Genomic DNA, 25,086 nt, shown 5'->3' with positions numbered 1-25,086 from the left:
TCTGGGTAGTGAATTCAGGATGGAAGCACTATTGGCACAGTGGGTGGCTGTCGTTGAGGAAGGTGGCGTTGAACTTGGGGCTGTTAAAGGTGAGGTGTGTAGTGTATGGTTTTAAGGCTTTCTGCACAGTATGTTTGCCTGCAGGTTGGATCCCAAACACCAGGGTCTTGGGCATCTTGAAGCCTGGCTCGTCTGTTCATGTGCTGACCTGTTTCTGGCAATCCAGAAGCTTTATCCAGTGCTGCAGCAGATGTTAGTACCGCTAGTACTGCTCAGACTAGAGTGAAAGAAAGACGAGACAAGCTCAGAACATCCGCGTTCATCTTACCTAACGAGCTTTGTGGTGTAATATTTGACAGTTACATGCAGGAGTGACGAGAGCTTGATGTGACGTGTTGGCAGCAACGAGTGAAGTGAAGCCTACGGCAGGTCAGTTCAGTGCTTCATCCCAAGCAAAATGCGCGTTAGACTTACTTGAGAGGACGAAAGGGAGTTCAAGAAGTCGGTGTATTCGGAATGTGTGACAGCGTGAGGGGGGTCGAAATGTAAGGGGATGAGACATCGGGGACAGGATCCGATGAAAGACCAAGGGTAAAATATAGACTGCCGAGCATAAGAAGACTGGATGATGTTTATTTGGGTCATGGCTGGTGTTTCTGATGATATGGGCGAGGCAAAAGTAGAGAACTCCTAAGATGGCAAAGTGAAGTGGGGAGGTGTAGTGTGCAAGCCATGCAGTTTACAACTCGACGATTTCTTGGGCAAGACTTTGTGTTGAGCAGCTACGATTGGGTCTTTCAACATTGGAAGACTCAAATATGAGCAGTAACTGCAGCAATCCGGGCAGAACTGCTCCAGGGCTGGCTGCATACGGTAGCGGATATCCCCTGTCCCTCTCGCGGGGCCACCTAACTTGCTTCTGTTACACGGAGCTACCCACCTACAAACGGTGGCCCATCCGAGGCCCAGGCTTATTTGCTACCTACCTAGCCTGTTTAAAAGTACCTGTCCAGCAGTCTGTGGCCGGCCAGTCTTTGTGAGATGTGGTCAGGCAATCACAGTAGTCAATTCAACAATCTCTTTGCTCAACACTGCCACTCTCTCCTCTTCCTCGAGCAGCAATTCCAGCAATATCGTAGCTGTCACCTTGTTGATATCCTTTACTTCGACATTCATAGCTTCAAGTCGTTGGAGCTCTCTCGGCCATCTTCTTCTCTTCAAGTTTGTCTGACGAGCTCAAGATCCTCAAATACTTGCAAGCCCCGGTACGTTCTCTTCAGCTCCAATGGCCTTGATTAAAGGCCACTCCAACTTTTACTCCTGTTCTAATATTTCCTATACATAGGTGATTGAGCTTGGCCAACATCATCCCAGCCTCGCCAGATGCTTCGTAGCCAACTCCAGCAAAACAATATAATTCATAAGCTAGCCACATTCATCTTGCAAGAAGAAAGCAGTTGCTGGTTACTTGTAGCCTCTTAGCAACACAAGCAGACTCTCATCCCAGAGAAACAAGTATCCACACGGATCCTGGAACTCGATGCCTGACGCATCTGACCATCATGTCTCAAACAAGCTTGAGACTCTTAGCGCTTTACCTATCTCCGAATTCAGCATCTGCGAAGTTCCCGTGCTTTCAATATTGGGGCCCAGCTTTAATGTCAGAGCACATCGCTGATATCTACATGTAAGATACCTTTCGTTTACTTGGAGCTAATCCACACCTTGACACGATTCGAGGCTTCTCAAGGTATATTGTTCACTTCTTGTCTCCTCTTCATATTCTCCGGTCGTAGCTGATAACTCGAATAACCAGATGAGTCCATCGGTGCTTCAAAGCGCCTCGATAGCTTCCCCTGAGCTCAGAAGTTCTCGAATGTTGTTCTGTTTCCGACTGGAGTTCTACCCTTGATCGCAATTCGACTTCCAGGCCCTTGGTACCTTTTCCCATTGCGTCTGCTGTCCTGGGGCTTGCGGCGGCGCCAGGTTTTGCCATGTGCCGACCCTTGTAACATGCTGGCAGGTATCCGGGGGCGTCTGCCCCAGTCAGTCCTCTATCTTGTCATCTTGTCTTCTATGGCCACTTTCCAACGACACTCCTACTGCATTACCTTCCACACAGGGGTACTGATCTTTGGCAACTGCACCGCGCCATCCTGAATGAAGCTGTGGTCACGCCAGGTCTTTTCATCACAGGATCTCTAGCGCTGTTATTGATCAAGCATGCCACGTATCAGTGTACTGGCATTGTGAGTGCCCGTCTATCACTCCTTTCCTCTCAGTACCAAACCTTGACTAATGCAGAGTGAGTGAAGACTACCAGCTACCTCAGGGGCAAAGTACGAGACTCAATAACCAGTAACCACGAATCCTAGCCATAGCCTCCTCCGACGCATCCTCGGTTTCTTACCCGGAGAGAACCAAGAAAATCTTGTCTAGATGAATCCGTTGTAAATGCTCCCACCACCGTACCTTGGACTAGAGCCACCACACGAAACTGCAGATATGGTATCTTCTCTTTAATCGAGCACTCGTCGGTCGTCTGTGTAAATAGATGTTCCGCCTCATGTTTGACTACTTTCTGGGTTCACCTAGATGCCTCGTGTTGGCTGGGCAGGGGTTGTGCTCTGGAAAGCCTGTCCTAGCCGTAGGATCAGGATGACCCCAAGCTTCTGTCGTTACGAACTTCTTGTTCTTCGATATCCGAGTGTCTTCAAGTGGAAGAAGATTGTCTTTCTTTTCAGGAGTCATTCGTTTCATGTAGATGAGCTGGAATCTCTTCGAAGCTGAAAAGGGGTTACCCTATTTCGATGTCTCCCTTATCCCTCGCCATCTTCTTTCACTAACATAAGTTCTCAAGATATTCAGCCTACATCTCATGTAAGAACCCACTTTCACCCTTACTCCCCCCCCCCCCGGAACGGTCGAAGCGGTCGATACCTACGAAGCTTGGCCAGTTCCTCTCTAAACCTTTTGGCTCTTCCTCCATGTTCCATCTTGCCAGTCACCACAGACCGCTCAGGATAACTGAGTGCAGCCAAATAAAAACGATCCAAATTATGGTCATCTGCGATGGGGTTTGAAAGAGTAAGGGGATACGGCAGGTCTAGCATCGATGTGTATCCTCAGAAACGACTTTTAGTTCTTGATTTCGTCAGAACAGCACTTCCGAGGTGAATACACCTTTCGACTTGTGTGACGGGGTGGCTCCAGGGGATTTTGGCTGGTCTGCGCAAATCCCCGGGGCCATCTTCTGACCAGGAGTAGACTTCACGGATGACAATGACCATATAGATAATGCCTACCGCCCGGTTTCGCTCCACCTTTCTCTTCAAGAACATTATAACTTGCCAATACACGCGAACACCATCTTTACTTTCAGGCGCTTGGCATGAGATATTGTCCTTCGCTAGCAATAGGACAATGCCATTCAGCTTGTGACACTGGGCCGTTAAGTTCCTTGGGTCGTGCCAAAACACTGGCAGGTAATCCAGTATCCCCATATCAGTTTTCCTACCATACACACTCTACAAGCATACTGACAAAATCATTTCGGTCGCCTCTTCTCAAATACAGTTCAAGTAACTCCCTTGTCGTTGCGACATTACTTCTGAGACAGAGGTCGCTCAATGGTCCCCCCCTGGACTGCCGATTATTCCCGGCTTAGGATTATCTTAACGTGCAGTTTGTCTATACTCTACCAATATAATAATAGTATTTCTACTCTTCACTACGTATGATCTTAAAGCAAAAATAGTAAATAAATTCGACCGTTGAACAACTTGCATATTGTGATGAAGAGTTCGTCTCGAACATTACAGGCAAATATACTTCCTTCATGATACGGCTTACCCTGGACCCTTTTCTTCCTGAACTCCGTCAACACTGCGCTTCTCTAAGCATTCCTTATTTCGATAATAAACATACTGTCTCTTGTCGCTTTTGGATTATTTATATTATTTAAAACTGATTTAGCTGCGTTTTGATGCTGGGTAGCCAAATTCTTGCTGGACTTTGTGAAAGAACATGTTTCGGTATGCAGGCATGCGCAATCACTTCTATCAACAACCCTCACATATGATTCTTGCGAGTAATAACAGACTTGAAAACATACAGCAGAACTCTGCTGTACCATGATGAGTACGAAACATGTTATTTCGATAATGATCTACTTCTACATATCGAATACGCTCCCCTGATCCCATGTAGTTCTGAGTGGAGTGTCGGCTTAAGTAAGCCTACATAAATGGGAACGGGGCTTGTGAGGCGCTGTGGCAGTGATAGTTGTTATCTTATCTTATCCTGAAGCCTAAGCGTCACTTGGTCTTAGTGGGAGGGAGCTTCAGGGCAGCTTGCGACACGCGACGACTAAGACGATACCCTCATCGCTAATAGCTTTAACCATACGAACGAAGGCTATAGGCATGCCGCGACGTCCGCCTGCCGTGGACGATTATGCGTCCGCTGTTCCGCATGTACAACTCCCGCCTCCCCACGATCGTAGCAGAACCATGCGCTAACCTGCCACCTCTTCAGGTCATCCTCGCATCCTCTGATGCCGAGTTCCTCGATCAGTTGATACCCGTCCTCAAAGATGCCACACACTCAAACCGAACACCTCTTTTGACTCAATGCTTAAGCCGGTACTATGAAGAGCGGGAAGCTGAAATCGAGCGCATCGGTCTGACCAGGCATGAGGAGTTCCTTGACTCCATCAATCACCTTCAAACCGTCCGAGCGGAAACAGTGACCTTAACGCAAGAGATCTTGAGTTTGAACGAGTCAATCGCTGAAAGCACGAAGAAGCTGGCTATACAAAAGGAAGCTCTGGTCAACACTTCAGCTGTGAGGCAAAACATCGCCGATGCGACCAACGCCTTGAACGACTCCCTTACCATTCTCCGCGCCGTCAATAATGCCCACGAACTGGTTCGTCGCAAGAACTACTATGCCGCCCTCAAATCACTCGACGATCTTCAAAATGAACATCTCGTACCCATCATCCAAAATCGCTATTCTACACAGCATCGGCTGGCCGATGTCATCCAAAAATCTATACCCGCGTCCCAGAAAGCGATATCGGAAGCTGTTATGACAGACTTAAATACATGGCTATTTCGTATTCGAGAGACATCTCAATTCTTGGGCGAGGTTGCATTCTACCATACTGAAATGAGGAGGACTCGACAAAAGAAGAGAATAGAAGAGGACCCATTCTTGGCCAATTTCAAGCTCAACTCGGCCATTGAGCTTGTCAGCGATGAAAACGAAGACTTCGATGTGTTGAATAACGAGGAGTTGCAAGTAGACTTCACTCCTTTGCTCGAAGCGCTTCATATCCATGAGGCCCTAGGCCAGCTCGAGAAGTTCAGATCAGAATACGGTGCGACTCGACGTCAACAAAAGGACCTTTTACTTCCCGGGTTTGTTGAACTCTTGGCGGAAGACGAGCAATCCTTGAGTAGTTTGCTGGAAGGAATAGCAGGATTCGCCATCATCGAAAAGGCGACCATGCAAAGAGTTCCACATTTGCGCTCAGCGAACGATGTGAGTCGAGACAGTCTTGGATGTGGTTGCTTGAATTAACATGACACAAAGGTTGAGGAACTGTGGGAATCCATGTGCACTGCTGTGATAAACCTCACCTCAAAAGCTTTAAGTGATATCGAGAATGCTGAGGCCTTGATTAAGATCAAGACCATCATTGCTCTTTTCATTCAAACGATGGAGGTACGACAATCTTGATGCTCGGCGGGCAACCGCCATTTGCCACGGCCATGCTAACGTATACAGGGCTGGGGATATACAGTAACAATGCTGGACAACTTCCTCCTGAAGCTGTTCGACAAGTATGCCGAGCTATTGAAGAATCGTTTTAGCGTAGACTTCCAGGAGGTGAGTACTGCACAAATCCCTATTGTGGCCATTTGCTGACAAGCCATCAGATAGTGTCCACGGATGACTACATGCCAATGGCCATCAATACACCAGAAGAGTACGAAAAAGTTGTCAATGTCAGTTGGTTCACCCAAGAGAAACCAACAGATCAACTCACGTAAGTTCTCTCATCCTGACTGCAGCCAACCCCTGCTAACGAAACAGGTACCCATGCGTACTCCCCTTCTCACAGATGTATCCTTTATGTTGTATAGACATCCGGAACTTCTTGAACCAGTTCTACTTCTTTTCGGACGACCACTTCCAGCATCCCAATGTCATTGATGAAACGCTCAAAAAGGTACGACACCCCTTTCCGGCACAAGGTTCATTGCTCACAAACTTCGATAGTCTCTTGACGAACTTCTTACAGAAAAGGTCTGCAAGTCGTTAGTAGAGCGTCTGAGCTCTCAATACCTGGGCCAGATCGTCCAAATTCTCATTAACCTGGAGCACTTTGAGATTGCCTGTCAAGAGCTTGAGCAATTACTCATTCGTGCACGCTCATCAACTTCAGCTGGCGGCCCAGTCAAGCTTAAAGCCACTGACTCGTTCCGCAACAACAAGAAGACCGCGGAGAAGCGAATCTTTGAGCTTGTCAACTCCAAGATCGATGATCTGATTGAAACAGCCGAATACGAATGGTACGTTCATGAGCCGATCCTTTGCGGCAGGTCTGACTAGTCTTAGGACCGCATCGACAGTGGAAAAGGAACCAAGCAACTATATGCAAACTTTGACGCGGTACCTGTCCAACATTATGAATTCTACTCTTCTTGGTTTACCCCGAGAGATCAAGGAGCTTATTTACTTTGACGCTCTGAGTCACACAGCTGAAAAGATTCTTGTATGCCCTACTCTTCCTGCAAATATGCACTTGTTGACCACTCTAGGCCCTCCCCCTTTCTCCTGACGTGAAGCACATCAACCCCAACGGCGTAGCCGCGCTTGCACAAGACGTAGATTATCTTGTCCAGTTTGTCAGCAGTCTAGAGAACGGTCAGATGCTTCGAGAGAACTTGGATGAGCTGGCACAGACCATTGCTCTCCTCCAGACAGATAACCAGGACGAGTTCTTTGACATTTCTACGCGCAACAAGAAATACGGACGTGTAGATGCCCTCAACGGACCAATGTTATTGGAGAAGTATGCCAAATCAAATTGCGATCAGTCTTTCGTGTTGCTAACGAACTGCAGGTTAACGCCCATTACCGCGAGCCCCGTTAGAAGCGCGCCGCTGGCCAACTTTTCCTCACGATTTGGTATTAACCGAACATGATGTAGTAATGCGACGATAATGAGAACATTGGGGGTTCTTGGGCACGGGGAATGATGATAGCCAGAGCAACAAGAAACGATGAGCTGTGTCTCTCAGAAGAAAAGATAGAAGGCTACTGATAGATCTACAGACCCAACTGATCACACCATGGTCGTTATGAAGTTGATACGTACGAATATCATTTGGTGAAGATTCATCGTCCCATATTATGATATGTATTTGCAGGATAAGCAATCTCCCCAAACTCTCATGCCCAAGGTATCTTCATGTGCTCATTTTGGTCTAACCATCCTAGTACTTGATCTAAACTGTCCTTCTATTGACTTATTTTAACTCCTGTTTTATTCATGAGGCGTAAGCAAAATTCGAGCCTCGCGCCGACTGCCAGAAGTCTCTAACGACCTGATTTGTGGCCTTGGCTCCCCTGAGACTGTGATATGGTCAGTACTGTATGAAGGAATTGGATGACGTTCAGATGGCAATTGTGGGGGTGTTTCAATGCGGAGCGTTTCGAAATACAAAAAAGATGCTGTACCTAATAATCTTCTTCAAGAACATCGATTTATCCTGAGGAGAAACCTTTGTACTGGGAAAGGTCTCATGTGTGAGACCAGCCTCAAGCCAGCTCTTGGCCATGGGGTACCGATATACTAGCTTCTTCAGGGGCTCACTCAACTTGTCGAGCTCACTTCTGGAAGCATTGCCTCCGAGGTTCCTAGCAAGAGTCCGCGAGAGCAGAGGTCCCAGCATTTGCATCGCCTGCTGGGCAACATCATTGAGTTCCTGAGACTCATACTTGATGCTGACAAAGGTAGCCTGTTTGCCTGATGTTAGCTTTGGTGATGGCGTCTAACTTTCAAGGGCCGATCTTACCCAGAACTCTGCAGCGCTTGCTTTCGGGAGTGGCTCCTTTCCGTCCAATACCTGAAGGGTGAAGAGAAAGAAGAACTCGGCAGCGTCGGAAGGCTGGAGACGAAGTAAAGTAATGGGGCGCTTGTTCAAAAGGCGTGTTACAAAGTCAATGCCGTTTTGTGTAAGTTCGGTGTCTACCTCGTAGTCTATTGTGAAGTTGATGGTTAGATGAGTACTGGGCGTTGGTGGCAGAACTTACTAGGTAGCTGTTTAAGCAATCCAATTACCCAGAGGAGCACAGAGTTTAGCATGTCTTGCTGGTTTTCGAGTCCATCATGTTCGAGGGAGCTGACGAAAGAGCAAGCAGTCTTGACGAGCAGGCCAACTCTTGGTGTCTGAAGGTTCTGGTTCGTCAAATACTGTGCAACACTCTGTGGTGGCAGTACAAATGGACCAGGTTCGGATTCTGAGAACCCACTGCGTAGGACATTGCAGATGAGCTCAACAACCTCGCCGCTGGTGTTGAAGGCCTCTTGAATCTGGCTGATCATCGACATGATGCTTCCTTGGAGCTGAGCAAGATGAGGATCCACGACTCGAGTGCTGGCCCTGCTACTCTCCAGATCAATCGATAACTCGGCTGGGGCTTGGAGACCTTTCCCAATGCTGGCCAGACATCTCAGAGACTTCAGTGCGGTGTGAAGGGCAGGAGTCTCATCGGGGGCAGCATATGAGCAGGTGTAAACAGCACAGCATGGCATAGGGCTGCCGTCGTAGGATCTTAGAAGGTCCAGAGAATGCTGGACATCAGTCTGAACAAACTCGAGAAGGCGACCGCACGCTAGATATTTCTGGTTTGAATCAGGCATCGCTTGAATGACTGATGCAATACCACCGACTACCTTCTCGCTTGCTCCGCAGTCAAGTCGTCTTCCGGATACTAGGCTCTGATACTCGTTGAGAAAGCTGTTGGCTTCTGTATGAAGATATCCGCGACAGGAACCGCATAATCTGTGAATGGACTTTGCTGCTGCGTTGGCCATTGCATGTTCTCCGACCACGCCAAAGATGAAGTTGAGCACGGGATGCAGCTCTGAAACATTGCGCTCGAAGTACTCTGTGTAGCGGGCAATGAGAGAGACGCACGTTTGCTGAACCTTGGGAGGAATTTCGGACTGGCCTGAACGCAAGATGGCGAACAGAGATGACTTGAAAACCACGGACAGCGCATCGTCACCCCTGTCTGTCTCGCTGATACAATCGGCAAGTCCACCCAGACAGAAGGCCGCCGCTTCGAGCTGAGGCCACGACGAGTCAGACAAAGATTTCAGAACAAAGTCCGCAAAGGTAGACACGAGCTGCGGTCCCACCAATGTAAAGACGGACTGAAGAAGATCAACTACATCCTTTCTTGCGTCATGGAAGCTTATCCGTTCGCTTGAGTCCCACGAATGGAATTCCTCCGCAGGCGGGTATATGATTTTCTGCCATGCATTCGAAACAGCTTGCAGAAGATGAGAACGAGCTCGAGGAACCCAGGTTCCAGTTGACTCCTCGTCTGAATACGTTAGATCAGTCAAGGTCTCAGCATACGTCAGCCAGAACTCGAGAGCTGGGACAAAGATCTTGTCTTCCTCAATAACATAACCTCGAGCAGCGAGTAGACCGCATAGGTTTGAGAGCAGTTTCTCACTCCTGTCGTCACCGCTTTGCATGAATCTCTCAATCTTGGCCTCTCCAAAGGCCAATAAGAGTAGGCCATATTGTAGAGAGTCAAACTCAAAATCTCCTTGCGCCAATTTCTCATAACGACGCTGAGACCAGGAGGAGTCAAAGAGCTGAGCAAGATGGTCAAAATGGGTATCGCTCAGAAACATCAGGCAGTTGGATAACAGATCGACCATTAGTTCGACTGACACGCTGTAAAGTTGGTAGACTGTCAAGGAGGTGATTACTGCCGTGATCAAGGGTCCGATGGGCTCCGAGAGCCTTGTATCCTTGGAGGATGACTTTTGAGCGAACCATACCCACGACTGTATGTTTCGTCAGTGAAATTCAGGGGAGATAGCTGTGTTTGTTTACCTGTAGGCATCGAATTGAGTCTTCATGGGCTTCTTCTGTTGTCGTTTGCGGTGACATGCTGCGACTCATCAAAGCCACTGCATCAGAGCTATTCTCCAAGATGGAACCATAGATACCAATACTGCCATTAGGTTAGCCGCGAAAGGACAGAATAGTCGATCATGAAGCGGCGCGGCAGGTACATACTTTTGCACGGAGTTCAAGTTGATCTTAGCAACCTCATCGAAGATGTTGGTCAGTACCCAAAGAGCAGCCTGTGCCTGTGATGGTTCCATGCGCTCCATAAGCGAAACTGTATCGGGTCCTTCATCGAGGGCACTTGGAAGACACGACTGGCCTGAGACTAAGCAGAATATGAGATGGCGGATGAAACGACTCCATAGTTGGTGAAAGTTGATGTAAAAGGTCGCAAGGGCTGATGCGAGTTTCCGGGCAACCAACGGCGAGCTTCGACTGCGCAGCGTATCCAGGTAGTGATTTATCAATAACAATAACAGCTCAGAGGCATCTTCGGGTGAGAGGGATGAACTTCAGAGAAGGTTAGCGAGAGGCCAGTAATAACAAAGACATGAGTACCTCTCGTTATTGAGTTTGATGACGATGGTGAGGGCGCCAAAGAACCTGACCTGCTGATCAGGCTTCTCCAATAGGATACGAGCAAGACCCCAAGCTTCAGGAGTGCCTTGAAGACGAGATAAAGTTGCTTGTGTCTGAGCAATCACTTCGGGAGGATTCGGCTGGTACAGTGAGAGAATGAGCTATAGAGAGAGAGAAAAGTTAGTCAAGACGATGCGATTTGCTGCGCACCACGACAGCAGAAGCTTCTCCTTTATTGGTTCAGGCGCAGAACAGAATAGAATCGATTATACATACTCTCTCGACTTCTGCTGGGTCTTCGGCCATCGTTGGAAGGATTGTGTATGGAGGTCGCTCTAGCATGCGATGCGATCACTGGGCTTCCAGAGGCATGCCCCGCCAAAGAGTCAAGGCTGGTGGGGGTTGAAAAATGGCAGCCACAATGACCATGAAAGGAAGCAGAGTTGAGTTACAAGCATCTTTATCCTTATTTGTTTAGGCCATTACTTCAACATTCACCAAAAGGCACGGATAAGTGAATAGGGACATCACTCAGAGACAAGCATCATTATTTGACAGTATTATTATTTAATTACGTTTACGACGTTGCGCTACAACGTTCTTGTAGAATGCCTTCTTTCCGCTGGTCTTTTGCTTCTGGATGCCAGCGTACTTGTCGGTGAACTTGTGACTATCAAGATCCCTTGTGACCTCCTCGAGGAGAGTGTTCTTCCTCTCCTTGCGCGTTAGTCTCGCGCTGAAGAACTCGGTCGGTCCGGCGATGATCTCGCCGACCTGGGAATACTCGGGAGCGTTCGCGCGGAGGTTCTTCTTCTGGTGCTTGGGGTCCAGGATGCCTCGCATGCGGAGGACTTGCCACTCTCGCTTGAACTCGGGGGTCATGTTCGTCTTGGGGAGATCGAACCACTCAGGGCCTGCGGTAGACTATTGCGAAACTTGTTAGCCATATTTGTTGGGCAGCGAGTGTCGTGCGATGATGTGCCAAAGTGTTTGCGCGAGGTAAAAGTCAGAGTAACTATGATATAAAGAGATCACGTTGTCATGGTCCTTTGATCCAAAACGGATACTGTCCCATGTCACAAAGGTTTGGGATAAATTTTCTTCATGCAAGTGGCAAACGAAATAGGCTTGGAGAGAGTTTGTCTTCTTACCTTTTCCTTGGCCTTGAGTCCCAATTGCGGTCGAGGCGGTGCTCGAACAGTCAGGCCATCTTTCTTGCTGCTGCTGTTGGAAGAGTTTTGCTGCTTGACATGTTGTTTTGTTGTCGCGGCGTCGCCAGCGACTACAGCATTTGAGGTTGTGGAAGAGACGATAGCACAAGCAGAAGCAGAGCCATCTTTCAGACGCTGCTCAGCCTTGCGCAGCAGCTCATCGACCTGATCATCTGAGATGTCTGTCATGGTCTGCTGTCGACCGAGAGGGAAAAAAGAAGAGAAGTGAAGGGAATGAGAAACGAGCGCGTAGAAATAGTTGAGAGACGGCAGAAAAAATGCAGTGGAGACAGATCAAGAGCCCCACTCCAGCCGCTTCCATTTGCTCTAGATTACGGAGCATAGCGTAACTTAACTACCAGGGGGAAGCAAGGAAACCATTGAGGCCTCTGTTTATTCCGAGTAATAGACTTAAGATAATCTAAGGTACCTAAGCTTAGGGGACTCTTTATCAAGTTTCTTTCAGCATCTTCTTTTGCCAGCAGTCTTACGTTTTCTTGTTCCCTGAGTGGTACTGAGCTACCTTAGTAAGTTAGTAGGTAGGTAGGTACCTACTACCTAGAGGTAGTTGATTGCTGGCTTACAGACAAGGTTAAGCCTTGGGCTGTGAACACATGTGATGATTACTGGCAGGACACGATGTGTTTTCCCCAGTATAAGCTTCTGCCCAAAAGCTTTCACGATAGGGTTACCCATAGTAGATAGGTACTCAGCTACTAAGATTCACGTATCTCTGATCGTGACCTCTAGCCTCAGATTAAGTGGTGGAGGGACATCCTGCCTCCCAAAGCCTCCACTGGTACAATATGTGGCGTATAAATCATTGACCAATCAATGCCTACCTAGGTAAGGTACCCTCAGGGAGCAAGAAAACACCAGACCTTTACATAGGGTGTCAAAATAAACTTCGTAAAGAGTCTCGTGAGCTTAGGCTAGGTTTACTCAGGCATTTTTATCACGTAAGATCCAGTTCCTGAGTTTTCTTCTAGGATAGGTACTTAAGCCAAGCCCCACATATATACCTACCTTTCGTCACAGGTGCACGCTCACACTCTCTCTCTTCATCCATCATCTGCCACATTCAATCATGGATAACCCAGCAGCAGGCCGCACAAGGCCAGTTTATGATGCCTCTCAAGGCGGACATTATGGCGCCAGCGCTTTGGTAAATCAGACTCCCTTCCTTGCCTTGGTCTTGCTTGCTCATGATGTGTCGCGACGCGACGCGATAGCTTCAACCTCTGTTTGACATGGCGCTAATAACTTGTTCAGCTCGCAACCCAAGGCTTTGCGCCCAGTGAGCTTTACACCGGTCCTTGGGCAAATGTAAGTCAACAATCTCATATCATGCCATGCCATTGTAGGTGGTAATGATTGCGCTAACCGAGTGATACCCCTCCAGGCGCATCAAGGCCTTACCGGGCAGTACAAGGACATCTTGACTACATACTGGCAGCACACCATCTCCCACCTCGAAAATGACAACCACGACTACAAGCTCCATCAACTACCGCTGGCACGCATCAAGAAAGTTATGAAAGCCGATCCCGAGGTCAAGATGATATCCGCCGAGGCCCCGATCTTGTTCGCTAAGGGTTGCGAGATCTTCATCACAGAGTTGACCATGAGGGCATGGATTCACGCCGAGGAGAACAAGCGCCGTACTCTGCAGCGTTCAGACATTGCATCCGCTCTTGCAAAGTCCGACATGTTCGACTTTCTGATTGATATTGTCCCCCGCGAAGAAGCATCCAGCCATGCCAAACGAACACAGACCGCAGTTGCTCAGCCGGCACCTGCTGGTCAGGCTCCAATGTCAGGACAACACACGATGGCCCAGGCACCCAACCAAGGCCATCCAATGGGTGGTGATTACATGGCTGGGCATGGCCTCGCTCCCGATCAAGACTACCGCAATCAGCCCAATATGTATCCCGACCAATCAGTGCCTAACCCCCAGGCCGCATACGGTCAGACCCAGCCTCCGACTATGAATCCGTACGGCAACATGGGCGACATGTATCCCTACTCAGCCATGCCACCACAACAGACAAACATGCCCAACGAAGAATTTGAGCAGTAGAACTCTTTGTCTTCTTTTCGACAGCTGTTGCATTCGCTCCGCGGACCTCCTCCACAATTCGGTAAAAGAAAATGGTACAGTGAAGACTTGGAGGAGCATTGGAAGCGGTAACGATATGGATATGGGTGTGCAAGGACTACGAACTTTATTCTTCTTAGCAGCGATTCCCCAAGTATGATTTGATATGATATTAAACGCCCTTGTCCTTTCCCATCTATGTGAAACTTTATACAAGAGTTGTGAAAACCAACACCCGTCATTTCCTAACCATGGTTTCCGAGAAGGCGGTTTCTAATGTACAAATGATTTACATGAATTCTTTTAAAGCCCAACAGCACCTCGGACAACTTGCATGGTTTCCTCTGCACTTTTTCGTGCCTTTTCAGCGCCAATTGCCTCAATCGAATCGAGGTACTCGTCCCCCTTGTCCAGCAGCTCCGTATACCGATCACGAATCCCATCTAAACCACCAACGACAGTATCGCTAACCATCTCCTTGAGCTGTTTGGGTGAAAGGTCACTATATTGCTCTCCAAGCTCTTGGGCCTTTCTACCCTCGGGATCAAAAATAGCCATGATATCAAGCAGATTCGAGATTCCTGGTCGTTCTTCTCTGTTGTAACTTATCCCCGGGATGGAGTCTGTTGTTGCGGCTTTGATTTTGGCCTTGATCTCTTGAGGCGAGTCGATGATGCTGATTCGTGATTTCGGTGACTTACTCGACTTTGACATTTTCTCCGTTGGGTTCTGGAGAGACATCACCCGTTGCACGGGAGCTGTACATAGCATGTTAGTCTGGGTCAGAGAACTAAAGGTGAGAGCTTTGGCTTACAGGTCGTAGTTTGGGGGGATACTAGATGGTTGCCGTAAGCTGCATTGAAGTTTGTTACACACTCTCGCGCAAACTCGAGATGTTGTCTCTGATCTTCACCAACGGGAACATGAGTTGCTCTGAAGATGTGACTGTCAGCCTATCCTGTGCTGTGCTGGGAATAACTACACAACGAACCTGTGTACAAGAATATCGGCAGCTTGAAGAACGGGATATGAGAACAGGCCGAGTTTGAGATTGCTGGCTGCTTTATCGTTCATGTTCGACTTGTCACTTATATTGAGCTTGCTCTGGATGAGAGTTAGCCTTGACGTCGACATCTTTTGGCATATACACTGACCTTCCACTGTGTCATTCTTGATAGATATCCAACGGATGCTGTACAGCTGAGAATCCACATGAGTTCTGAATGAGCGGGCACCTTTGCCCTCATCATCAGTAACGATATTACGAGTTGGTGGTGTAGGATCTCTCACAGAAGACTGATAGAACAAAGTCACTTTCTCAGGATCAATACCAATGGCCAACAAGGCAGCCAATGCCTCCCTCTTACTCTTCCTTAACACATCCGCCGGTTGAGGTGTTGTGATAGCGTGGAGATCTACGATAGAGTAGATGAGCTTATCTTCTTTATGACCTTCTTGCAGCTTAACCCATTGCCGAAGTGCGCCTGCATAATTTCCGAGGTGAGGTATGCCCGTTGGTTGGATGCCCGAGAAAATCACTCGAGGTTTTGTGATTGCTGATTTTAGCATGTTTGGTGTGATGCTTAATGAGAGGAGTTGAGTCTGCGGGTCGAGAGAGTCTAAGTCATGCTGAGATTGAGACTGAGACTGAGACTGAGGTTGAGTCGTGAGTAGTACGAGATTGTATATGCATCTACCGGGGCGTCTTTCTTCATGTCGTGAAAAGGCTCAAGATTGTCGGCAACTACCGAAAGATAAGAGACATAGTAATTATTTCATCCGTTACTGTTTAAGGGTGCGGTTGGAGTTCTGAATTAATTATTTATCTCCTGGTGTTGTGAGGTTATAGCCTCAGTAAGTACATCACCAAATCTGATTTCTGGAAGCACGAGAATGATATTCTAATGGAAATGAGAAACAATGAACTTGATAAAGCTTCCACTTGCTTCGATCATAAGAGATTACTTTTGTCATTCCAAAACGTTGATTTTACATAATTGGAGCCTTCTTTGGGCTATTGTACACATGAAGTCCTTCTCCTGCCTATGTTAAACAAGCCGGCCACTTCTCAGGACCACAGTACGAGGACTTCAAACTCATTCTCAATGTCTCCAAATCCTCCTTACACGCTCGTCGTAGGAGGGACCCTCAAGCCAGCAGCCTCACGGAACCTCCGCTGGTTAAGCAACTCCTCGACCTTTTCCACCGTGCCAATCGTCTTCGTCTGTCCAAGATGCGACCACTTGGCATCAATCTCACCCTTCTCCGCCTCCGGCAGTGCATCCATCTTCTTACCGACGCCCAGCTCGCTAAACTCCCACATGTTGGCTTTCATTCCCACGCCGTAGAGCTGGTGCTTGCGCAGGTACGCCAGCCACAGCTGCACCGTCTCGGGGTTACCGTCGCGGATCTGTATAAGCCGTCGTAGCGTCTTTCGCTCAAAGTTCTCCTGCGACTTCTTGAAGATGAAGTTGTCTCGGGGGACGGTCCAACGCTCTGTGATGCGGGGGAGAGGCACGGGGCCGTAGGCGGGCAGGCCGAGGTAGTAGGCGGCGCGGAGGGCAAAGTCGGAGAAGAATTCGAGAGGCTGGACGCTGTAGGATCGGAGCTGGAGATCGCACGAGGGGATGCCGTGCTCGGCCTCGCGCTTCAGAGGCTTGAGGTGTAGAGCCTGGATGGAGCGAGGGTATCGGAGTTCAGGAGCTTTTTCTGGTTGTGACTCCTCCACTTTGCTTGGGGTCAGATCTTCTGGCTTAGCCCTAAATCAGTCAACATCTGTGGTCGTGCAATCGATCGTCGTATCAAGTTGATGTTCGGCAAGGAAGACGTACAGTGAGGCCTGTGTTCGGCGGGCAATCCATGACACCTCGGACTGGCACAAATGTTAGCTGTAGAGCCAATTAAGAGTGGTTTTGTCGTAGATTTCATACCGAGAAAGCCCGCAAGGGTCTAATACTTTGGCGCATCATCTTGCCTGCCTGTCGCTGGGCGTCGATCGATAACAATGATGCTCAAAAATTGGTTCGAGATGTGTACGGATGGAATATCAATTATCCCCACTCACGTACAAAGTCGTAGGATCCACACTCTAAGCGCGCGTGTATACAACTAACAAAGAAATCCTCCCAACTTGTCAATTTTAAAATGTTTTAATAAATAGTGTAATCTATACATTTCTTCTGAGTCGCTTCTTATACCTTTGGCCTGGCTTCAGGGGCTCAGTGTCAAAATCTTCGTATCTCACTCATATAGACATCCCCATTCCTCTACGCAAGTCACATTCTGCTCTTTATATGTAGGTACAAGTCATACGCTTCTCTCACATGGGCAATCTCATCACCTCCTCCTTGGTCCAATATTTCCTCATATTGTTCGCCCCCAACGTCTCAACCTCTTGGTCAAGATGCTTCCACAGCACCTCACCCCAAGTCTCCATCTTTGTCTTGAGCACGCTGAGCTCAAACTCCTCGTCCCCTATCCTGCATTTCTTGAGGTACTCCTCAAAGTGGTCCAATCCCGCGTGGATCTGCTTGTGCTGGCGGAGAAGTTCAGCGCGTCCTCCTCTGAACTCGGGCATCTTCTTGGCTAGCACGGGGAAGATGTACGTCTCCTCGATGTTGTGGTGCATGGTGAGATGCTCAGCGAATTGGAGACCTTCCATAATGAACTGCTTTAGGGACATGCCTTGGGGTCGACGGTTGTTGGTACAGGCATTCCATAGGAGATTCCATGATCTTCGAAAGTTGTTGTGCTGCGCATCACATTAGACAAGTGACTTATATGATAGATATGAAGTCAGACTTACAAAATATTCCATGTGGTCGGCCGCCCGGTTATAGATCTTAAACTCATGGTCTGACAGCGGCGGTAACTCCTCCTCCGTCTTTGTCTCAACATTCTCGACAGGCTTTGCCTCTTCTTGAGGTTTTGATTCAGACATGACTGTTTGCTGGTGATTACGTGAAGGTGTGAAAGAAGCAGTCGAAATACGAGATTTCGCGGATATAGCCAACCGAAAAGAGGGTATCGAAGACAGTCCAAGTGGCAACGTCTGAGAATTGATCTTGCTTACAGGTTTGACGTTTTTACAGTGTTGCAAACGCCAAATAGCTCTCATTATTGACACAAAATGTCATAAGGGAGAAAAAGAACAAAGACATGGAAAATCTCACTAAAATACACAAAACCAGAAGAGTCTATCTCATGATGTCTCCAGATTGGGAACCCTTTGGACCACTCACAAGCCGCCCATATCCGCAATGGAAAAAGTCGACAAGATTGGAAATCGCTGACTGATGGACTCGGTCCTTATCCGCGCGCCAACTTAGTCATCACGTCTGTCTCTCGTTGAAGTGCGCGCTTCGCTCAACCTCGAAAGCCCGAAACTCCGGGCAAGAGTTGCTAGTTTCGGAGGTGGAACTGGTGTATTGCATCCAGATACATCAGGTCTTGTCTCCATCCCTTCATGGTTATGATTGGTGTGGACATGTTTGGTAGTCAAGCACCTCAACATCATATCCTCACTATCTGTGACCCTCAGACGGTACCAGTCGGTCATGCAGCTCAAATAACTTTGATCTCATGGATTCGTTCGCTACAGTAAAGACTTTTGATCTACTCTTCCTGTCATCTCTCATCTCATCTCACAGCATAGCATCAGCACCAGCACAAGCAATGTTGACGAGTTCTATGTATCCATATTCCGTTTCGACCTAGTGACACGTAGCGAGTGCTTCCGCATCTTCGCCCCTTTTCATTAAAAGAAACCATCCCATGCAAAATGCAAACGACTAAGACGCCTCATCTCGTTCATTCCCCAATTCTTAACCCCGGACAGCCGCTCCCAGCGCACCACCCGTGAACTGTGTTCCACCAGCTTGTCGCTGCGTGTTGCCACCTGCTCGGGCTCCTCCTCGGCCCTGTCCACCACCCCGTCTCTGTCCTCCTCGGCCTCGGCCTCCTTGTCTCTCGAATGCATTTGAAGTTCCTTGTGTCTTTTGCTCCAGAGTTCGCTCGTTGCTCTCGATGAGCGCGCTAGCCTTGTCTGATAGCGCGAGGGCAAGCGATTGGAGACGGCTGAGCTCGACACCCTTGCGGAAGATGACGGTGGATGTGACTTGGTCCAGAGAGGCAGCGAGCTCCTCGTGGCTGATCATCTTGCTGATCACTGCCGCAACCTTGGTCGAGTCAAGCTCGAACATGGCGCTGAGGGTTTCGATGGAGAGGGTGTCGTAGAAAGGGGCGTAGGTGAAGAGGTATGTTCGCAGACCCTCCTCCTGGATCTGCTTGGAGAGCATGGTCTTGATCTCCTCGGCGCTGGGCATCAAGTCCCAGATCTTGATGCTGTGGATGAAGTCAATCGACTTCTTCCACTCACCCGCAGCCAAGGCCTTGGACGCTTGCATCACGTGGTCACGGGTGTTCTCAGGAGGACCAGTGAAGATTTGTCTCTCATGGTACTCCAACATGCGACGGTAGGTCTTGCTGATCACTCGCTTCTTGACATCAGGAGATGATCCAGTCTGGGCCAGCAGAGGAATCTCGAGGAGCATGCTGCATGTCAAGTACACACACTCGAGGAGCTCGAGGTTGATGTGCATGTGGAAGGGCAGTTGTCGCTGCTTCTCAAGACGCTCCTGCTCAGGAGACACTTGGTTGTATCGCTGCATCATGACACCCTGAGCGAGCAACTCCTTCTGGCGACCACTGCCGCAGATCTCCTGGAGAGTGTTCTGGGCCTCGTAAACGAGACCCTTGCGGAAAGCACAAAGACCAACTTGCACCAGAGTGCGGTTGTAAAGAATTTGGCTCTGCACATCAAAGTTGGGGATGTTCTCCTGAAGATGGGACATCAACATCATATCACGAGCCTTGTAGTACTCGCCGTGGAGGGCGAGGAAGTAAACCTGGCACAGCATGGCTCGGGCACGGATAATACCGTCGCTGTTGCTGAAGAGGTAGTTGCAGAGAACATTGACGAGGTTGCCAGCGTTCTGAGCTTGGTCGCGGGGGGTGATGACAGACTCGACGGTCTCGCCAACGACCTTCCAGCAGTTCTCCTCAAAGGTCTTGACAACTTGGGCGGGCTGAAGAGATGTTAGTTACTGCGAAAACAGGTAGAAGGAAAGACTGGGAAATTACCTTGAAGTAGACGTGTTCCAAGCGGCGCATAACAATTCGGTTCACGCTATCCTGGGGAATCTCAAGCGAGTCATCCTTTCGGAGGTACTCATAGTAGAGGAGGCCGCGGAAGATGATGTTGTAGAGAGCACCCTCGTCTTGCAATCGCTCGATGTACTCGGAGGTGTGAGGGTCGATGCTCTGGAGGGAGCGGACGAGCTCGTCATCAAGACGCTCGATGTAGGAGACAATGCTGCCAGGGACCTTGATGTGCTTCTCACCCTCCTGCAGGGTAGGGGGCTTCTCGTCGTCATCCCACTCCTCAGCGTTCTCGACAACGACATAGTCGTGGTTGTCCTCGAGAACTTGGAGAAGGCTTGAGAGCTCCTTCTCAGCAGCCTTCCAGTGCTCAACAGACATGGCGGCAGCGCCGCCAGAGCCAACATCGAAGCGAGTAGAAACCAGGGTAAGGAGAACACGGATCTTTTGGTAGGGTGTGTTGGCGATCTCGTGGAGCTTCTCCATAGTCTTGATCTGCTCTGTTCGGTCGGTGTTCTTCTTTCCTCGGGACTCCATGATGGTTCGCAGGTGCTTGAAGATGCTCTCGGGGGTGTACTGGAGTGTGCGTCCACCCTTGCCAACGGTAGCGAAACCATCGTCGTCGCCCTCCTCAGTAGGAGCAGCGTCGACCTGGAGAGAAACCTTCTTGGGCTTAGGGGCAGGGGCAACGGGCTCGTTGTCCGACGACTCCATGAAACCATCCTTGTCCGCTCGGTAGGCATCGATTTGGGTCTGGTACTCCTTGTTGGTCTTCTTGACCTTTTGCTTAACGGCGTTGAGAGATCGGGCTTGGATGGCGTTCATCTTCTTGGGTGTAACCTTCTGCTTAGCGAGAGACTCATTCATAAAGTCCTCTAGCTCGGCAAGGATACGGATGTAAAGCTTGGGGGGTCTGCTGCCAGGCAGCTTAGCGACCTGACGGTTGAGCTTCTCATATTCTGAGTGTTTTTATTAGTATTTTGACCAAATAATTGACAAAAAAAATTCGACAGTGTTTCTCGTACCGGCAGAGATGAGTGTCCAGTCGCCGTTCTTTTGACCGTTCTCGATTTGCTTGATGGATGATTCTAACTCATCGAGGCGCTTGTCCTTGGCGGACTTGACTTTGGCTCGTACTTCATCGTCGCTGTCTTCGCTATCGGAGGATGCGTCCTTCAAGAACTTGTTGATTCCTCGGCCGCCCTCGTCATCGCTGCTCGAGTCGTCGCTGTCGGCCTCGGAAGAATCCTCCTGGGAGTCTTGCTGCTCCTCCTCCTCCTCCTCCTCGGAGTAGAGCTCCTCCTCGTCGCTGGAGCTGTCGCTAGAGCTGTCGTCGCCGCCGCGGAAAAATCGAGACATGCTGGGCAAATTATTTGACACTGAAACTTGTCTGTTGGGCTGGCCTGGCTCAAGTCAAGTCAGTGGGCGGGGTTGTTCCTTCCAAAAACAAAATTCATTCAGTGTGGGATGTTAGGGTGGGGCTGGGGCAACCGAGCTGATAGGCGCACAGCCACAGGTTGGGTATAAGTGGCTGAGATAGCATGAGTCACAAGCTTCAAGCTGAGTTACAGATATGAATTCTGAGTAGAGACTGTATTCTATATAGTCATCATGTCATCTGGTATGAATTATCTATGATCAGAGAATGGCGGCTACAGTGTTGAATTGGGTTATGCGTAACCAGCCGAAAGTCTGCAGCCATCTTCTGTGCCCTCCCGCCTTCATACCTGTCAACGGTGTATTCTTCGACAAACTTTCCGCAGCATAAGGAAAATGAATCATTAACAAGAGGAGATGATGGATCGACAGAGCCTTCATAAGGATAATAAAATTCAGGGTATCAATGTATTCTATTCTCGTAATGTTGTCATATAAAGATGTCTTCATCGGTGAGCCTCGGAATACAACGGCGGTAAAAGAGTCTTATCCGTCGTTGAGCCGGACCTTGCCCTCCAGGTTCTCTCGGTCTCCGGCCCGTAGAAGAATTTCGAGCTCCGGGAGGCAAGCGGAATCGGTCTGTGACATGGATTTCTCAGCAAAGATGCGCTACGTAATCCCACTTCCCTCCAACATCATCTTTACAACCTCAATCCCTTGAAATTGTTACTTACACCATGGCTCGTATTCACTGCGCTAATGCGCAATCGACCGCCAATTCTTTTATTCAACTCGCACGACGAAGCTACATAACGACGCCCCAGACGTCAACGCCTCTCGAGTTCCTTATTCCACGATGCACTCCCCCATCTCGACTACGAACCCCTCATATCACTGTTGCGCAATCCAGAACATATGCTCATCCCAGACGGTCGTGGGACTTTAGATCAAGGGAAACAGCTACGAGGCAATTCTCGACTACTGCTATCCGAGAGAAGACGCGGGCTATACTGAATCCCCAACAAGATGAGGATGGCAATGAGATGATGCTGGAGATTACTGAACGAGCTGCCAAGGTAATTGCAAGAAGCAAAGATCCCATGAAGACACTGCTGACTCTCAAAGCGTCTAAACAAGATCATGGAAAAGGATGGCAACCCAAACCTTGCCCTAAGGATTCAAGTCGAGAGTGGTGGTTGCCATGGCTTCCAATATCTCATGAGCCTTGTTACTTTACCAGCCAAGGACGCCGCCGAGTGGTCATCTATCGTGAACGAGGACGATACAATTTTTCAGTACATCCCCGATGACGCTGATCCGGCCACAACCTCGGAAGAAGGCCCCAAGATCATTCTTGACGAGCCGTCTCTCGACCTCCTCAAGGGCAGCAAAGTCGACTTTACAATGGAGTTGATCGGCTCGCAGTTCAAGATCATTGATAACCCACTTGCTACCAGTAGCTGTGGTTGTGGCACAAGCTTTGATATCAAGATGTAGAATACCTATCCGATCTTTGGACATGAAGATTCAAGATCCATAGATTTAAAAGTGGTTCTCCACGTGTATAATTGGCATTATTAATACCCCTCCCATGTATGGCGAGAATGCATACGGCACGTGAGAAAACTCTTCACAGCTGCTTCACATCACAGGATATCACAGATAGAATAATTTGAAAACTCGGGTGTCATTAATCACGGTATCAATTGCCATTTCCCCTGTCATGATAAGAACGCCGAGCAGTCAAATGCAAATCTTTTTTGAATCCGTTAGGTCCTAACGACCGATCCCTTAAAAGCCTTTTTTTAAAAGAAACCAACGCTTAGTTCATCTGGCGGACGAGAGCGTTGATAGCCTCCTCGCGGTTGCCAAGGTCACCACCCTCGATGAAGTGCTTGAACTTGCGGGGGCGGAAGCCACCAGTGGGGTTGGAGAGCTTGAAGGGCCAGAGGAAGTTGGAGGCCTGCTTGAAGTTGGGGCCGACGGTGAAGATCTCGTGGATGAGATCCTCAACACAGACAATGCCGTACTTGCCGAGGTTCTCCTCAACGATGGCGTTGTCGGTGAGGGCAACACGCTGCTTGTTGACCTTTCCGTAACCGCGCTTGTAGACGAGCTCCTTGACGGTCTTCAGGTTGGGGTAACCGTAGGCGATCCAGGGTTCGACGACCTTGAGCATCTCAGTGATGGCCTTAGTGACCTTGACGAAAACACCGTTGTTGATCTGAAGGAGACGGAGGAGCTGGAGGATCTTGCGGGGCTTGGGGGGCATCTTGTTGATACCCTTGATGCGGACAACGAAGATCAGCTTAGACTCAGCAGGAACGAAGGCAGAGTCCTCGGCCTTGGCGACGCGGTGAAGACGGATCTTCTCACGCTCAGCATCACGGTACTCCTGGACGTACTTCTCAGCACGCTTGAAGATGACCTGACGCTTCTCCTTGTTGGCCTATTTCAACCTGGTCAGTTCATGTCTTGCAAGTGGATGAAGAAATGATTGGAATCAGTCAGGCAATGTCAGACCCGAAAGAAGGTTAACTATCAACAGCATCGACCGGAGTCTAGTTGATGAATGTATGTTTTCCATCATAGTGCCAGAGTAAATAGAGGATGGTACTTACAGCCTTCTTCTTCTCAACGGCGTCGGTGCGCTCAGCGCGGGCCTTCTCCTGAGACTTGCGCTTCTTGAGAAGGGTCTCGGGGACCAGGATCTGGTCGTTGGTAGGAACGCTATTGAATCAGATTAGCTCGCAGTCCACGATACCACAGGACGTGGTATGGAACAGAGCGCCGGTGCGAGAACTGTTGCAATGCAGCATTCTCTGCTTGGCTAACTCGAAAGATGTTTTTAATCGGTGAGCTGGAAGACCATGATACGAGGATCGAGGTGATTTCTTTGACCGCTCATCCGACAACGCCTCAAACACAAAGTTCAAGAAAGGTATTCGAAGAATTGATCTGTGGTGCGTATTTCAGCGACCGCGCGCAATTCGACGATAATGATTTTGGGAAAGAAGAGTATGCCATCTTCATCTCCAACACCCCAAGCAACATCTCTCAATGCCCAAACTATGTTCCAAGCCTAGGACAATTGAGGGAGAAGCTCAAGAAAGATCGAGCTGGCGGTCGACGACTCAATTCAGAGACCGTGACTTTCCAGCGAGAGGACCACGGCAATCCGCAAAGCAAAAGAAATCTCGAGAACCAGGGCATCTGCCCATATTGTCCACGTCCTCAGGGAGGATTCACATACGTAGCACCCATTTTGTCGGCGACGGCTGTTGGAGAGGTCGGTTAGTGGTTGTCGGTCGGAAGCGTGGATTGAGGAGAGGAACTGCCAGCCTTTTTGCTAACAGAAATTTTCAGCCGAAATTTCGCGTAGGGTTTGGCAAACCTTCCTGCCCCACTCCACCGCCTACCCAATCTGGCTGGTGGGTCGTAGGGTTTTCCAATTCTACCCACCGAACCCAAATAACATTTGGAGATCCTC

The 25,086-nt window shown here is 49.0% G+C and overlaps 10 protein-coding genes; 3 read left to right on the top strand and 7 right to left on the bottom strand.

Annotated features, from left to right (window-relative positions):
• Nucleotides 1–4,455: 4,455 nt before the first annotated feature.
• Nucleotides 4,456–7,217, top strand: FFUJ_07940 (related to secretory pathway protein (exocyst complex protein Sec15); the record flags this gene model as incomplete). XM_023578249.1 has 9 exons in its annotated part: nt 4,456–5,547; nt 5,599–5,730; nt 5,794–5,895; nt 5,946–6,055; nt 6,103–6,238; nt 6,289–6,581; nt 6,628–6,784; nt 6,831–7,084; nt 7,136–7,217. 9 exons carry the CDS (start codon nt 4,456–4,458, stop codon nt 7,215–7,217), a joined length of 2,358 nt encoding a protein of 785 aa, XP_023431086.1.
• Nucleotides 7,218–7,562: 345 nt separating this feature from the next.
• Nucleotides 7,563–11,054, bottom strand: FFUJ_07939 (related to KAP122 Member of the karyopherin-beta family, nuclear import; the record flags this gene model as incomplete). XM_023578248.1 has 8 exons in its annotated part: nt 7,563–7,647; nt 7,753–8,033; nt 8,091–8,275; nt 8,329–10,102; nt 10,152–10,272; nt 10,338–10,679; nt 10,728–10,909; nt 11,025–11,054. 8 exons carry the CDS (start codon nt 11,052–11,054, stop codon nt 7,563–7,565), a joined length of 3,000 nt encoding a protein of 999 aa, XP_023431085.1.
• Nucleotides 11,055–11,315: 261 nt separating this feature from the next.
• Nucleotides 11,316–12,148, bottom strand: FFUJ_07938 (related to FCF2 Essential nucleolar protein involved in the early steps of 35S rRNA processing; the record flags this gene model as incomplete). XM_023578247.1 has 2 exons in its annotated part: nt 11,316–11,672; nt 11,900–12,148. The coding sequence occupies 2 exons, from the start codon at nt 12,146–12,148 to the stop codon at nt 11,316–11,318; spliced, it is 606 nt and encodes a 201-aa protein (XP_023431084.1).
• Nucleotides 12,149–13,046: 898 nt separating this feature from the next.
• Nucleotides 13,047–14,042, top strand: FFUJ_07937 (probable CCAAT-binding transcription factor subunit aab-1; the record flags this gene model as incomplete). XM_023578246.1 has 3 exons in its annotated part: nt 13,047–13,124; nt 13,232–13,285; nt 13,362–14,042. 3 exons carry the CDS (start codon nt 13,047–13,049, stop codon nt 14,040–14,042), a joined length of 813 nt encoding a protein of 270 aa, XP_023431083.1.
• A 321-nt stretch (nt 14,043–14,363) lies between these two features.
• On the bottom strand, nt 14,364–15,629 carry FFUJ_07936 (related to tryptophan-tRNA ligase, mitochondrial; the record flags this gene model as incomplete). XM_023578245.1 has 5 exons in its annotated part: nt 14,364–14,818; nt 14,875–14,993; nt 15,052–15,164; nt 15,215–15,295; nt 15,351–15,629. The coding sequence occupies 5 exons, from the start codon at nt 15,627–15,629 to the stop codon at nt 14,364–14,366; spliced, it is 1,047 nt and encodes a 348-aa protein (XP_023431082.1).
• A 553-nt stretch (nt 15,630–16,182) lies between these two features.
• Nucleotides 16,183–17,029, bottom strand: FFUJ_07935 (related to ribosomal protein S10; the record flags this gene model as incomplete). XM_023578244.1 has 3 exons in its annotated part: nt 16,183–16,731; nt 16,892–16,948; nt 16,991–17,029. 3 exons carry the CDS (start codon nt 17,027–17,029, stop codon nt 16,183–16,185), a joined length of 645 nt encoding a protein of 214 aa, XP_023431081.1.
• A 350-nt stretch (nt 17,030–17,379) lies between these two features.
• Nucleotides 17,380–18,000, bottom strand: FFUJ_07934 (uncharacterized protein; the record flags this gene model as incomplete). XM_023578243.1 has 2 exons in its annotated part: nt 17,380–17,811; nt 17,866–18,000. 2 exons carry the CDS (start codon nt 17,998–18,000, stop codon nt 17,380–17,382), a joined length of 567 nt encoding a protein of 188 aa, XP_023431080.1.
• Nucleotides 18,001–18,883: 883 nt separating this feature from the next.
• FFUJ_07933 (related to translation initiation factor eIF3) lies at nt 18,884–21,578 on the bottom strand (the record flags this gene model as incomplete). XM_023578242.1 has 3 exons in its annotated part: nt 18,884–20,146; nt 20,202–21,178; nt 21,245–21,578. 3 exons carry the CDS (start codon nt 21,576–21,578, stop codon nt 18,884–18,886), a joined length of 2,574 nt encoding a protein of 857 aa, XP_023431079.1.
• Nucleotides 21,579–22,333: 755 nt separating this feature from the next.
• Nucleotides 22,334–23,093, top strand: FFUJ_07932 (related to iron transport protein; the record flags this gene model as incomplete). XM_023578241.1 has 2 exons in its annotated part: nt 22,334–22,672; nt 22,722–23,093. The coding sequence occupies 2 exons, from the start codon at nt 22,334–22,336 to the stop codon at nt 23,091–23,093; spliced, it is 711 nt and encodes a 236-aa protein (XP_023431078.1).
• Nucleotides 23,094–23,418: 325 nt separating this feature from the next.
• On the bottom strand, nt 23,419–24,860 carry FFUJ_07931 (probable 60s ribosomal protein L7 subunit; the record flags this gene model as incomplete). XM_023578239.1 has 3 exons in its annotated part: nt 23,419–24,045; nt 24,218–24,326; nt 24,850–24,860. 3 exons carry the CDS (start codon nt 24,858–24,860, stop codon nt 23,419–23,421), a joined length of 747 nt encoding a protein of 248 aa, XP_023431490.1.
• Between the last annotated feature and the right edge of the window lie 226 nt (nt 24,861–25,086).

The sequence above is a fragment of the Fusarium fujikuroi genome, chromosome FFUJ_chr05, assembly GCF_900079805.1.
Source record: "Fusarium fujikuroi IMI 58289 draft genome, chromosome FFUJ_chr05".
In the NCBI taxonomy this organism is placed as follows: domain Eukaryota; kingdom Fungi; phylum Ascomycota; class Sordariomycetes; order Hypocreales; family Nectriaceae; genus Fusarium; species Fusarium fujikuroi.
This window is presented reverse-complemented; position numbering and strand designations above follow the sequence as displayed.